Raw genomic sequence first — 13,981 nt, 5'->3', positions numbered from 1 at the left:
TCAATCAATTTAAATACTAATCCAAACACAGAACGTTTGTATACAAATAATATACAGATTATTCAAAAATCAATAATATTTGTTAGTTAAAGTTCCACAAACCCCACCACCGTGCACATGATCATAAGAATAAGGCTTGCAAAGCATTGTTTATGCAGAAATATATATATTTTTGAATTGTAATGTTTTGGTGAAAATGCATGTGTTAAGGGTTTTATTGAGCATATGACTGGATACATGAAATTTACTCATGAAAATCCTGTTTACTTTAGAAATTCATAAAGAAATCTCAGTTTTTGAGATAATTGCCTAAATGATGAGGACAAGGTCTTCAAAATGAACATGCATACTTAGTGTAGACAAACTTTAACATTAGTCAATTCTAACCAGGACACGTATGGATAGAAACAGCAGTTAAAGATTTAAAATAATCACAGTCAAAGTTTGCCTAAAGGGAAAATGTACCATTGACACCTCTTCATAAAGACTACATGCTGAAAATGCAGAAACAATTATTTCCACCACACCTAACAGGTTTTAAAGGGCAGAGTGTAGCCTCCTGCTTCCACTGAGAGTCCAGCAGCAGCAGCAGCAGCAGCAGCAGCAGCAGCAGCAGCAGCAGCAGCAGCAGCAGCAGCAGCAGCAGCAGCAGCAGCAGCAGCACTCTGGTTAATGCCAACACTGGAGCTAGCTATGGTAACCTGCGAGTCAAACAGGTTTAAACTATGGCAAAGTGGTTTAATGAGTCAAAAAGACACAAGGTTGAATTCGGCATAAGTATATTTCCCCAACTATTGCTCATCTTTATAACATGTAGCCTACGTTTACATGTGGTAATGCTTTACGTTACACTTGCATTGAAGTGTGTTAATACAAAACCATTTTATAAAGACATTTATTTTTATATGCCGGTTGATGATTAACATATACAATGTCGAAGATGAGTATAGTTCTATTTATATACGGTCAAACTTATTGTCCCACTGTTCCCAAAAGTCAGCATGTAACCACCGTTCCTTAATGGAAGGATTTTAAAGTGGAGTTCGACGTGTAAGAAAGAAACAGCTTTAAAAGAAAGACATTCGCACCTCACAGCAGCACTTACCACAAAATATCAGAAGACACATTTGATGTATTTTTTCCAGAATGGCGAGGAATAAAGCATTGGCTTTACTGAAACACAACCAGCTAACTGGAAAAACGGTTGCGAAGATGTTGAATGATAACCTAAATGCAACCGGATCCACTGCTGGGCTCGCTGCTCCTTTTTGTTCCGAAGTAACTTTAAATACAACTACACTAGTTTAGTAGGTCCTCTTCTGCCTTTTTTGGTGTCAAGAACTTATAAAGAAGACTTAGACCAGCACAGTTACTTTCCCTGCCAGCCCGTCTACTTCTAGTAAACCAAACATTCCTCAAACCACTAAACTCTTGTCGGAAAGCTAAACCAACGATAATAACTATGCGTTTCCGGTCTTTCAAAAATAAAATAAGGCTAAAAAGCGGCGAGAGGCAAGAGGGGTATTTTGATCAAATATCTGACTCCAACTAAAACATTTCCATCGTTATTATCGTTTTAAAAGGTGTAACTGCATAACAAAAACAATAAAACCGATTGAAATATCTTGTAATTTCAGTCGAAAGCAGTAGTATGCTTTTATTCTGACAATGTTCGGACAACTGAGCTAACTATGGTAAGCTTGATGCAGCTTCCACTCCGCTCTGTGATTGCTGTTTGTTTCTCAGTTGCACTCAGCGCCCTCTGCCGGCCGTGAAGACGCAGCGCTTCAGTAGCAGTCCACCCTGTGTGTTCACCATGCGATTATGACATACAGCAGGTATCACATAACAATGTTCAGTCCTCTTCACAACTCTTAAAGAAAACAGTTTTTAGATTATTCAAAAAGCTTGTAACCAGGATCAAATGAATAGCTCAATGAATGAAGTCTGAATTCTGTTTTTGCAGGTCTCAGTGGAGATTGTGTCCAAAATTATTGCTGTATTGTTGCACTTTTGGAAACTATCAATTTAATACAAACCAAAAGAGTTAAGCAGTTGAATTTGACCTCTTTGCCCAGATAGATAGATAAATAAAAAACCCAGGACACAAGATGAATCCCCAGGTCAGTTTATTATTGATCACAAACACTTTACCTTCCACATCACTGTCACTGACCAACATCAGTTGCATGTGTCGTTGCAATGTAAATAAATTAAAACATTTAATGTAAAAACTTTAAAAGTAATCATAAAATAAGGAAAATGGAAAACACTGTCATTAGACTAACTTGATCGCTGCTATGATTCTAATGTGCCTCAGTTTGAACAGAATAGAGATGTTGGCCTTTATATAATTTGTTCAAAGTATTGCACACTGTCCTTTAAAAAAAAGCTTAGATATGTTTGAAAAGTATTGTACATTTAAAAAACAATAGATGAAAGAAGTTGTGTCACAAGTCTTTGATAATATCGTCGCAAAGTTTCTAAAGCAACTGGTAGTCATTCTGAATAATTCCCTTTTGTCTAAATGCATGACTTCAGTTCTTTCACTGGTTTACAACACCAAGAACACAGGATGAGCAGAGGGACGTGACACATCATCAGAGGAGACCCTGTCTTCATCTTAGCAAAGACATTCCTGATCTTCTGCCAATACAACACTAATGGTAAAAGCAACACATATATCTGATCCATACTATGATTCTATAAAGTAGGGCTTCTATGGGTGTCTTTTTACGACATTTCATGGCAAAAACCCACCTTGTGTTATTCTTATATTCATTGTTATTCCCATGGACTGTCTGATGATTTGTATACAGAGCAACACTAAAACTTCAAGTTTACCACTGGATTTTCTACAATGGTGGTAAGTAGATTATCTGAATTCAGATGAAAGATGGACTTCCAGTCATTTTCACAAGATTCATCTTTACAGGGTTTTTCCACTGCCTCACCATCCCAAGCTGTACATGCAGTATGCGTTGGGTACCGTCACAAAACACAGGCTAGTATCAAGTATTTTACCACTCTGAGAAAACCTGCTGCATCAAAACTGTGGTGCAGTTTGACAGGATTTGACAGCAGAGGTTCAGTGGTATAGATGTTGGCAGAGGAGATGTTGTTACTGCGCGGTGAACAGAATGAAAGCTGGGAACAGTGAGGGTACTGTACTCCAGCAATAGACGCTCCTGTATGGGTACAGCCTGGCACATGTGAGCTGGAAAAACCCTTCATAAGGACCACACTATAGCTCACACACAATAACAGTTTCACAAATAACCACTAGAGTGTGACAGCGGACTGCACTTTGGTTCATGCACACAAAACACATTCACAGAGTAGGAGGGGAGGGGGGGATTCTGCTGGCTCATGCTGAGGCCGGTCACTCGTCAAACCGTCCCTCCAGGATGCTCTCGAAGGAGAAGGGGAAAAACTTGAAGCCTTGGCCGCAGTAGAACTTGTTCTGGAACTCCACCCTGAGAAAGGAGGAGAAGATGGGTGGTGAGAATTGGGGTTTAATAAGAGTGGTTCAACCATATTTACTATGGCTTATAACCAGAAACAGGTTTACAATATATCATTTTTATCATAAAATATACTATAAAAAGAAAATATCTCCTGTGAATTTAAGGAGCATACCATAACCTTTTTTACTATAAAGTTTGACTGTCAATGCACAGTGTTTTTTACATTGAGAAGGGAAAAGATATCATGTGTTATTAGACAACTCCATGCAGTGATCAGGATAGTGGTGTCCCTCACACACCTGTCCATGAAGCATATTACCTATCTGCTAAATATAGTTCAATTGTTCGATGAACTTGTGAAACTATATAAAAATGTGATATGATGGATATATTTGGATTTATCATATTGCTTTGTAGACATATAAATTCCATATTGCCAAATGTTGGATCATGGCTAATGCTCTAATGTCAACAACTTCAATCTAAAACCCACCGACTGTTTCCAAATTGCAGAAGCTAGCTTAGCGATCCTACAAGATCTACATTCAAGGAGATGTCAGGATTATTACCAGCCATGACAGCAGCTCTGCTATTGTTTCAGCTCATGAGTTTATGTCAATATGACCAAATGTGCACCTGGAGAAACAGTTCGGAGCACAATGAAGTCCAGATGGAATTGGTCAGACCAATGGATCCTCACTTAATGTAATGTGTGGTGTGCACCAATAATGCAAGCCTTGAACAAATCTGGGAAGGTGCATACGTTCTGATTTCATTGTCTATGATTGCTTCGAGCAGCTTCTGGCAGTGCTTGCCTTTTGTAGCGCTCTGGAGAATTCCAAAGTAAATTGAAAGAGACACTTAATGGGGGGTCAGTGGTTTACATGGATGATTTTAAGGTATGGCGGAGCACTATATTTGTCTGTAAACACAGACTCAATCCTCTGGACTAAAGCTGAACAGAGAAAAATGCAGAGAAAGCTTCACTCCTGGGACAGGTGATCAAAGGAGTGAGGGCTGAGAAGTAAATGTTCTAGACAGTGGGGCTCTTAAGACCCGGCCACACAAGGACGATAACGGTCGTGTCTGCTACATTTCACTATCAGATAGACGGTTTGGCCACACGAGGCCGACATGGAAACGCAGAAAACGATAACGATAACGGGTCCCAAGGTGGGTAGATCTGCAAACGAAAAGCTCTGGGGGAGCAAACGGCTCCATGTGTAAGCCTATACGCTCATTTCCTGATAACGTTAACCCTCCTGTTGTCCTGGGGTCATTTTTGACCCCAAAAGGAAATCTATTGCTGTCAAAAATAGTTTTTTAATTCATCAAATGGTCTGAAAATTATAGGGGTGGTTCAATACTATGCTCTTAACGATTAAAATACATTTGAAGTAATTTAATTGAATTATGGGTGTTTTATTGTATTTTATAACACCTTAAGCCCTCTGGGGTCAAAAATGACCCCGCAGGACAAAGTGGAGCAATGGGGCACATTTTTTCAGCATAATGCTGCAACAACCCCCTGCCTGCTCCTCGGAGCACACACACACACACACACACACACACACACACACACACACACACACACACACACACACACACACACACACACACACACACACACACACACACACACACACGCGCACGCGCACACGCACATGCACACACACACAAACACACACACGCGCACGCGCACACGCACACAAACACACACACACACACACACACACACACACACACACACACACACACACACTTTTGATGTATAGGATCAAGACAGTTTTGATCAACAAAAATCATAAACAAAAAAGATAAACGAAAAACAAACAGGCCTTTTCTCACGGTTGCTGGGGCATTTCACCTTTTAGTCCCTCCCTCCTTACGACACACACACACACACACACACACATACACACACACCTTTGATGTATTGGATCAATCAATTGTCAAGTCAAAAACAAACAGGCCTTTTCTCACAAATGTTGGGGCATTTTACATTATATTCTGAGAGAGACAGGCAGCAAAATGAGGAGGCAGAAACATTTGACTGTGGAGGAGGTTCATGAGTTAATCTTTAACCGTGTTATGGAGGAAAAATCAACCGATGAGGAGGATTCAGGGTCAGAAGAGGAGGAAACTCATGAAGAGGTGATCGATGTAAGTTACAGACCAAATTCTGCCTCTGAAGAAGCCCCCACATCGCCCACTTCTGAAATGGAAGAAGGTTTTTCAATGGAGGAAAATGAATATGAAGAGGTAGAATCAGAAATGGAAGAAGTTTCAGAAGTGGAGGACCGCACTTATTTTGAGGAAGTGGAAGAATCCACTGATGAGGAAGAATCTGAGGAAGAGGACCCAGCTGAGATGGAAGAATATTTCCAATCTAAGAATGAAAAAATGATCTGGACTTCCATCCCTCCCAGTGACGGACGTCGCATGGTAACAGCAGAGAAAGCAGAGAGAGAGACAAGCCGCCAGGGTCCAACCCTGTATGCGAGGTCTCGTATTGAGGACATAAAGTCCGCTTTTCATCTGTTTCTGCCCAAGGCCATCGAAGAGTCAGTGCTGAACATGACTAACAAGGAGGGGCAGCGTGTTTATGGGAAAAAATGGAGAAAGATGGATCAAATGGACCTGCAGGCATACGTGGGTTTGTTGGTTCTAGCTGGAGTGTACCGATCCAGCAAAGAGGCTACAGCAAGTCTATGGAATGCAGAGTCTGGGCAATTTCCCGTGCTACCATGACACTTAAAATGTTTCATAAAATCTCCAGAGTCATAAGATTTGATGACAAAGACACAAGAGAAGATCGCCGGGCACGAGACAAACTTTCTCCAATTTGAGACGTTTGGGACACGTGGGTGTCTCTCCTGCCAATGATGTACAATCCAGGCAATAATGTGACTGTCGATGAGCGCCTGGTCCCATTCAGAGGTCGCTGTCCATTCAAACAGTATATCCCAAGCAAACCAGGGAAATATGGGATAAAAATATGGGCAGCATGCGATGCCAGGTCAAGCTACGCATTGAATATGCAGATATACACTGACAAACCTGCTGGTGGGATGTCAGAAAAAAATCAGGGCATGCGAGTTGTCCTTGACATGACAGAAGGCCTCCAGGGAAAAACGATAACCTGTGACAACTTCTTTACTTGGCATGCCCTTGGCCTGGCGCTGCTGAAAAGAAAGCTGTTCATGGTGGGAACTGTAAGGAGAAATAAACCTGAGCTTCCCCCTGCACTGGTGTCAAAAGCGGACAGGGCTCGTTTCTCATCGAAGTTTGCTTTCACCGAGACCCATGCTCTGGTGTCCTATCTCCCCAAAAAACAGAGAAATGTTCTTCTGATGAGCACTCCGCATCGGGATGCAGCTGTGAGCGACAGGGATGACAAAAAGCCCAAAATCGTCGAAGATTACAATCACAACAAAGGGGGTGTCGATAACCTTGACAAGGTATTTCACATTTATTATTCATAATGTTAATAATATTATTTATGGAAAGGATAATGCATTGAATTTGTGTGTAGGAAATAAACATACATTTCTGAATATGTTTTGGTTTGTTTATTTTGTTTCAAGGTTACCAGTGTGTACACGTGCAAAAGAATGACAGCCCGTTGGCCCCTAGTTGTTTCTTCAACATTCTCGACGTGTCTGCATACAATTCCTTTGTCCTGTGGTCTGAGATCAACCCAGCCTGGAATCAGGGGAAGTGCAACAAGAGGAGGCTGTTCATGGAGGAGCTTGGACGACAACTTGTGATACCTCACATCCAGCGACGCAAGGTCAGCATTAAGCTTAATTTCTGTTGCTCTTCCTTCTGTAGTGTCCTCACAATTTGTACTTTTTGTAATTGCACTGTGATTTATTATAATAAAGTTTGACTTGACTTGACAGGTTCTTCCCCGCACGCCAGCCGCTGCCAGTTTGGTTATGGAGGTCCAGCAGTTCTGCTCCAGCTCTACCTCTGCAGCAGCTACCCGTCACCCAGCTCCCACTCGCCCAGCTCCCGCTCGCCCAGCTCCCCCTCCTGACCTATCACCCAAAAGGAGCAGGTGCAAATTCTGCCCTCGCCAGATTGATGTCAAAACCAAGAAAATGTGCCAAAGATGCGATGCATACATCTGCAAAGATCACACCATTGTTACCTGCCCTGCATGCAACTGAGGGCACATTAAATGTGTAACACAGAAATGCGTGAGGTTTCCACTTTAAATTCTTGAAATAACAGTCAAGCAAGACAGGGTCAAAAATGACCCCAGAGGGCACAAGGTATGATTATGTGTTGTCATTAAAAAAATATAAATTATTCAAAAAGGGCATCCTTACTAAACTTTGACATATACCAGTCTCTGACAAGACAAATAGTCACAATACAATATGTTCAAATTATTAAATAGTTTCATTTATTTTTTAACTCAGAAAACGGTAACATTTCATATAAAAAAGGTATTTTGGCCCTAAATTCCAAAACAAAGGGAAAAATGTATGGTATTGGGTTGGACTGAAGCAAAACTAAAGGTGTAACACAAAATGGATTGACATTTCATACTTTATGCTTGAAATAATAGTCAAGCAAGACGGGGTCAAAAATGACCCCAGAGGGCACAAGGTGTGATTATGTGTTGTCATTAAAAATATATAAATTATTCAAAAAGGGCATCCTTATTAAACTTTGACATATACCAGTCTCTGATAAGACAAATAGTCACAATAAAATATGGTCAAATTAATTCATTGTTTCACTTCTTTTTTTTAATCAGAAAATGGTATAATTTCATATAAATAAGGGTCTATCGTCACTAAATTCTGAAACTGAGGGAGAAATGTGTGGTAATGGGTTGTGCTGAAGTAGAACTAAAGGTGTAACACAACATTTATTCACATTTTATACTTTATGCGTTAAATATCAAACAAGCCAGATGGGGTCATTTTTGACCCCAGAGGACACAAGGTGCATAGTAATCGGGAGGACAATAGCAAGCAGGTCTCCCTTGAAAAAGAGATTGTTGATCCCAATGGGATTTTCACCTGGTTAAATAAAGGCTACAAACAAACAATAGCCCCGCCTCTCCCCACCCCTCCTGCTCAGAGATCAGCTGCTGGGCTCTCAGAAGAGGGGGAGGAAAAGAGAGGGTCCGTGTTTTATTCTTATATGATTATATAGAGTCGATATTCATTTGTTTTAAAGCTCAATAAATAACAAAGAAGATCTTTGACCGGCACTTTTCTAATCTTGGCCGGAATATTTAAACTTTAACGGACATGTTGACCGGCGAAAAAAAATCTAACTGAAACTCTGCCGCACGGTCCCCTCGTCCCTTGGAAGAGGCGGAGAGGTGGGTGTTTGTCATCTGCTGGTGGACTACCGGAGAGATTTACAGCGGAAGCAAACGCTTGCCTCGGGGAGGGAGCAAAAGAGCCACAGCGGAGAATAACCAGAGGGGCAACCATGGCAACCATGCACGGGAAGTCTTTTTCGCTGCTTTTGTGACAGACTACAGCGCCACTTAAAGGCCTGGCATATGTACTACAGCGTCTATTGCTTTCGAGCGGTCTCGTGTGGACGGAAACGTTTCTGTTGCCTGTTGCGTGTGGACGGAATACTTGTTTGATAATGATTGCGGTCTGTTTGCGTTATCGTCCTTGTGTGGTCATAGTCATAGAGTTATTTTTCCTCTCCATTCATTTGACTGAGCAGGGACACTGTGGATTGGAGGCAGGGCTTAATGAAAACACAAGTGCGTATTGTCTATGGACTCAGACTCATAGATGATCCAGTTTATTTTGTTCTTAAAAATCAGACCGTTATGAAGTATGGCTTCATGCCCAACTTCGTAACTTTCATAGGAATCAACAGGCCACGCCCTCAATGCTGTATCAGTACTCCAGGTCATCTACAACCTCTCTACTGACTGCCAACCATTTTAAGAACCTCTTAGGTCTAAAACAGTGTGGAGTTGCGCATCAAAGCATTTTCCATGATGTCAACCAACGAACCACAGTCTGTCCATACGGGCCTGGTGGTGTGTGACTGCAGCTGTATGGGGATGAGTACACGCCAGTGACGTATAGTTATAGAAGGTACATTAAGCCAAATGAGACAAGTGCCTGGCAACTGTTTGGGCATGTGAGAAGAAGAGTACCTCAGTTCATGGAGAGCTTCAAACTAGTTATCTAAGGCCACTGGTGTACTGATGGTATGGTCATACTCAGTAGTCGAGTTGAGGGGGGATGGGGGGGGATGGCATCCCTCTTAGGTATTAAAATGGTCAAAACCATCCCCCTTATGAAACGGCCATCCCCCCTTCCCATCCCCTGTTATTTGATCAATTAATGTGGAAATATTGCCAATGTTTAATTTTCAACATTCTACATTTTATATGTGCACGTCACGTGCCCCTCGTCCACATTATTTTAGCCGCTAAAATACTGTTGACGAGGGGCTCGTGCACATATCACGATCACGAAATTGATGTCAAGTCAGTCAGCGTCAACGATAGCAGCGCAGCCTGTGCAAGCATCATGGCCAGTAAGCGACAAGGACAGCTTGACCTGAGGGACTACTTCGGCTTTAAGAGGACAAAAAGTACCACTGAAGGTAAGTCAAGAATACTTTTGATATGTCACCAAATGTGTAATCTCTGGACAGAGGCGATAACAACAGAGTTATAGTTTGGGAGCTTACGTTTTTTTTCTTGTTAACTAGCCTAACGCCAGGCAGCTAGTACTAGCTGCTATAGTAACCAACGTCAGGTTAGACCTTTCTTATATTCACAAAGTTAATGTCAGATTTGATTTCTTTTTCACATGGAATATCTCGCAGGGTTTCCCACAGCTCTTTACGGCTTAGGCGACCGCATAAGCAACACACTTAACTAGCCTAGACATGTTCAGTCGGGGAAAAAAATTAAATGTAATTTAGGATGAGGCAGAGCAAGCTAGTGTACAAGCAGAGACGACAGGGGCAGAAGAACACAGAGAAGAACAGGTGTCGTTGACGGTTCCTGAAACAGCCGGTGAAGTTCAGTTAAGGATGGTAGATAGTCCAAGTTTGGGATTCTTCAGTATGAAAACTGGTTCCGAAAGAACCCATTTGAATTAAGGTTCCTGGAGGATCTTTAGGCTGATTTTGTGTATCAATTCGATGATCATGTATCCACTAGTGATTTAAGCACTTTGTTTGATAAGCTTTCCATTCATTTTAGTGAGATCATATAATATAAATTAAGTGTGAAAATTGCACCTTTAGTCACTGTGAGCGACCAAAATGTATTACTTAAAAAGCTTTAAATGTGATGCATGCCTCCGAATCGTGTGATAGCGGCTTCTGGTGGTTGAATGTCATCGCTCTTATTTTATATGAAAAAAAAACACAACTTGACAGTAGGCCTACTTCACTGTCTGCTCATTCTAACAAAACCATAATGCCGTTGTTTTTATTCATATAGAGGATAATCATGGCGAGGAAGCAGGAAGGAGAGCAGAGGAGACTAGAGCTGGAGAAGGAACAGGTTTGATATTTCTAAATAGACACTTTTCTTTTTCGAAGAGGGGGAAATGTAGCTAATCCTACCAAGGGGGGGTTTTAACAGATTTTATGTTTTTGTGGTAGAAAAAAGAAGAGAGGAGGAGGCAGAAGCAGAGGAGCCTAGAGCTGCAGAAGGAACAGGTTTGATAATTCTAAATAGACACTTTTCTTTTTCGAAGAGGGGAAATGTATCTTACCAAGTGGGGTTTTAACATAGATTTTATGTTTTTGTGGTAGAAAAAAGAAGAGAGGAGGAGGCAGAAGCAGAGGACCCTAGAGCTGCAGAAGGAACAGGTTTGATCATTCTAAATAGACACTTTTCTTTTTCGAAGAGGGGAAATGTATCTTACCAAGTGGGGTTTTAACATAGATGTTATGTTTTTGTGGTAGAAAAAAGAAGAGAGGAGGAGGCAGAAGCAAGGCGAGATAGTGTCGATGATTATGACCAAAATAACCAGGGAGATAATGAGCAAGATATCCCTGAATGCTGGACATCTACCAAGTTCAGGGAGAAAAAAAAGTATTATCCATGGCTAATATGTCAAAGCAAAAAACTTGGCTGCCTAACCTGCCAGAAAATGAAAGTGGTTGGGCCAAGTACAGGTGGGAGCAGCCAGTTGCATATTGCTGAGGAGTGGTCCAACGTTAAGCTTACAGCCTATGGTACAAACCGAGCAGCACAGCTGCAGTCTCTTCGTAAGAAAATACACAAGCATAAAATGTCAGACTATCACCAAGCAGCTGAGAAAACCATGGAAAAAGCAAAAGAAAAGACATTGGAAACATTGACTTCTGAAATGCAAAGGGATCACTTCTTAACTACTGATAGGGTATTTCGTACAGTTTACAAGATTGTGAAATCTGGAAGGCCTTTCACAGATCTACCGTCCGATATTGATCTGCAAGTCTTGAATGGACTAGACATGGGAAGAACTTTACATTCAGACTATTCCTGTGCAACAATCAGCCAACACATAGCAAATGAAATGCGAAAGAGAGTAGTTGGAAAGGTCCTTCAAAGTGGAACAAAACTTTCTGTTATGATAGATGAAGCTACAACTGACAGTAAAAAATCAGTATTGATCATTTATATTAGAGCGAGCTTAGGGATGAGTGAAGAGCCCCTAACATTCTTCTTGGATCTAGTTGAGCTTTCTGCTACCAATGCAGGTGAAATCTATCAAGCTCTAATGAAAAATCTGTCACATCATGGCATCTCTGAAGCTATTCTGAGTGAACGCTTTGTTTGCTTTGCATCAGATGGAGCTTCTGTAATGCTTGGAAGTAAAGCAGGTGTTGCAACCAAAATCGTAGAAAAGTTTCCAAACGTAATGGTGTGGCACTGCATGAACCACCGTCTTGAGCTGAGTGTTGGAGATGCTGTTGAAGAAACTTTAGGGATGAATGACTTCCAGTTTTTCTTTGACAAAGTGTACAGTCTCTATCATGCATCGGCCAAAAACCGCCGTGAGCTCACTGAATGTTGTGAGGAACTTGCTTTACAGTGTCTGAACATAGGGAGAATTCTCAGCACTAGATGGGTGGCATCCAGTTACAGGACCATTAAAGCTGTATGGCAGCAGTACCCTGCAATCCACAAGCACTTTTCCAATGCCTCACTTGATCCTAAAAGAAGTTCAACAGAGAAATGCATGTTCAGTGGTTTAATAGATCGCCTTTCTAATGTCACCTTTGTGCACAATCTTGGAATCATGTATGATGCTTTAGAAGAGTTGTCTGAATTCTCTCTCTCTCTTCAAGACAGAAACATGACGCTCCCCAAGGCTGTAGCAATACTCAGTCGGCAGGTCCGTGTGTTGAAGTCCATGGCAGAGCAGCCTGGACCAGCGGCAGAAGTGGCTCAGACTGCAATCGGGTTGAAGCTATTCAAAGGGGTGCCACTAACAAATAATTTAAGACACAGCAGAGAAATAAACCACCAACATTTTTTTCATGCTTTGGCTGCTAAAATTGAGACAAGAATGGGATCACTGCCTGGAAAACAGAGAAGCAAAGAAGAGTACCAGAGCTTTCTTGACAATGTCAAAGTGCTGCAGCCATCAAACTGGCCAGATGTGTGTGGTGTTCGTTATGCCGAAAAGGAAATACAGGAACTCTGCTCCTTTTTCAAGCTTGATGATGGCAGACAAATTCAGAGAGGAATGAGGGAATATGTTGATATGGTGAAACTCAAAACTGTTGATGAAATGACACCACAAGCACCAGAAGAGCTAAAACCCCTCCTTCAAGCAGTGAACACACTGGTCATCTCCACAGCTGAGTGTGAGCGTGGGTTCAGTCAGATGAACATTTTAACCACAACTAGAAGCACGCTAGAGGTAAAAAGTATGTCAGCCTTGCTTTTCATCAAGTGTGTTGGCCCTCCACTACAAATGTTCAAACCAGAAGTTTATGTCAAGTCTTGGCTTCAAAGTCATAGCTTGGCTAATGATCTGAGAGCAAGAGCCCGGAAAGTTGTCATTAAAAAACATGATTATGAAACTCTTTGGAAGATCCTATGAGATACTACAGTATAGGGGAGAATTGGGTTGGTAGCCATTGAATAAAACTGTTTATTTGTATTTGTATATCATATTATATGTATTATTTTCAGATTTTGTAAATAGTATATTTGTTTAATCCATGTTCTTGCACTTGAATTAAAATGGACTTGACTAGAGAGGATTCATGTTCAATGTTTTGTGAGGTTTTGTTTCAACATTTAATGGATGAATTCCCAGTAGATTTATAGGTATTGTGAGTGTGAAGTTGAAGTTGAATTTGCACTTGCACCCAGTGGGAAAATGTGTCCTCTGCATTTACCCTAACTATGTAGGAGCAGTGGTAGCCATGGGACCAACTCTAATTCTGAGGTGCCTTGGTCAAGATCAATGACAGGAGTATCTGACACGTAATATATCCATAGCATGCAAGTTGTTTTACAGTAATAGAATATAATAATTATCTTTGTGCTT

At 41.2% G+C, this 13,981-nt stretch overlaps 2 protein-coding genes across 2 annotated transcripts in view; one reads left to right on the top strand and one right to left on the bottom strand.

The window, feature by feature from the left end:
- The window catches only part of rfng (RFNG O-fucosylpeptide 3-beta-N-acetylglucosaminyltransferase), a 32,585-nt gene extending 30,921 nt beyond the window's left edge, over positions 1–1,664 (bottom strand). Inside the window, exon 1 of the mRNA XM_079657218.1 lies at positions 1,106–1,664. The gene's annotated coding sequence lies outside the window, so the exon portion shown is untranslated. The remainder of the gene's footprint in view (positions 1–1,105) is intronic.
- Positions 1,665–2,118: 454 nt separating this feature from the next.
- LOC307025765 (E3 SUMO-protein ligase KIAA1586-like) lies at positions 2,119–13,686 on the top strand. Its single transcript, XM_079660625.1, has 4 exons — positions 2,119–10,076; positions 10,927–10,989; positions 11,091–11,147; positions 12,768–13,686. Exons 1-4 carry the CDS (start codon positions 9,812–9,814, stop codon positions 13,526–13,528), a joined length of 1,146 nt encoding a protein of 381 aa, XP_079516751.1. The 5' UTR covers positions 2,119–9,811; the 3' UTR covers positions 13,529–13,686.
- Positions 13,687–13,981: the final 295 nt, after the last annotated feature.

Source organism: Notothenia rossii (genome assembly GCF_949606895.1).
Source record: "Notothenia rossii genome assembly, chromosome: 11".
Lineage (NCBI taxonomy): Eukaryota > Metazoa > Chordata > Actinopteri > Perciformes > Nototheniidae > Notothenia > Notothenia rossii.
This window is presented reverse-complemented; position numbering and strand designations above follow the sequence as displayed.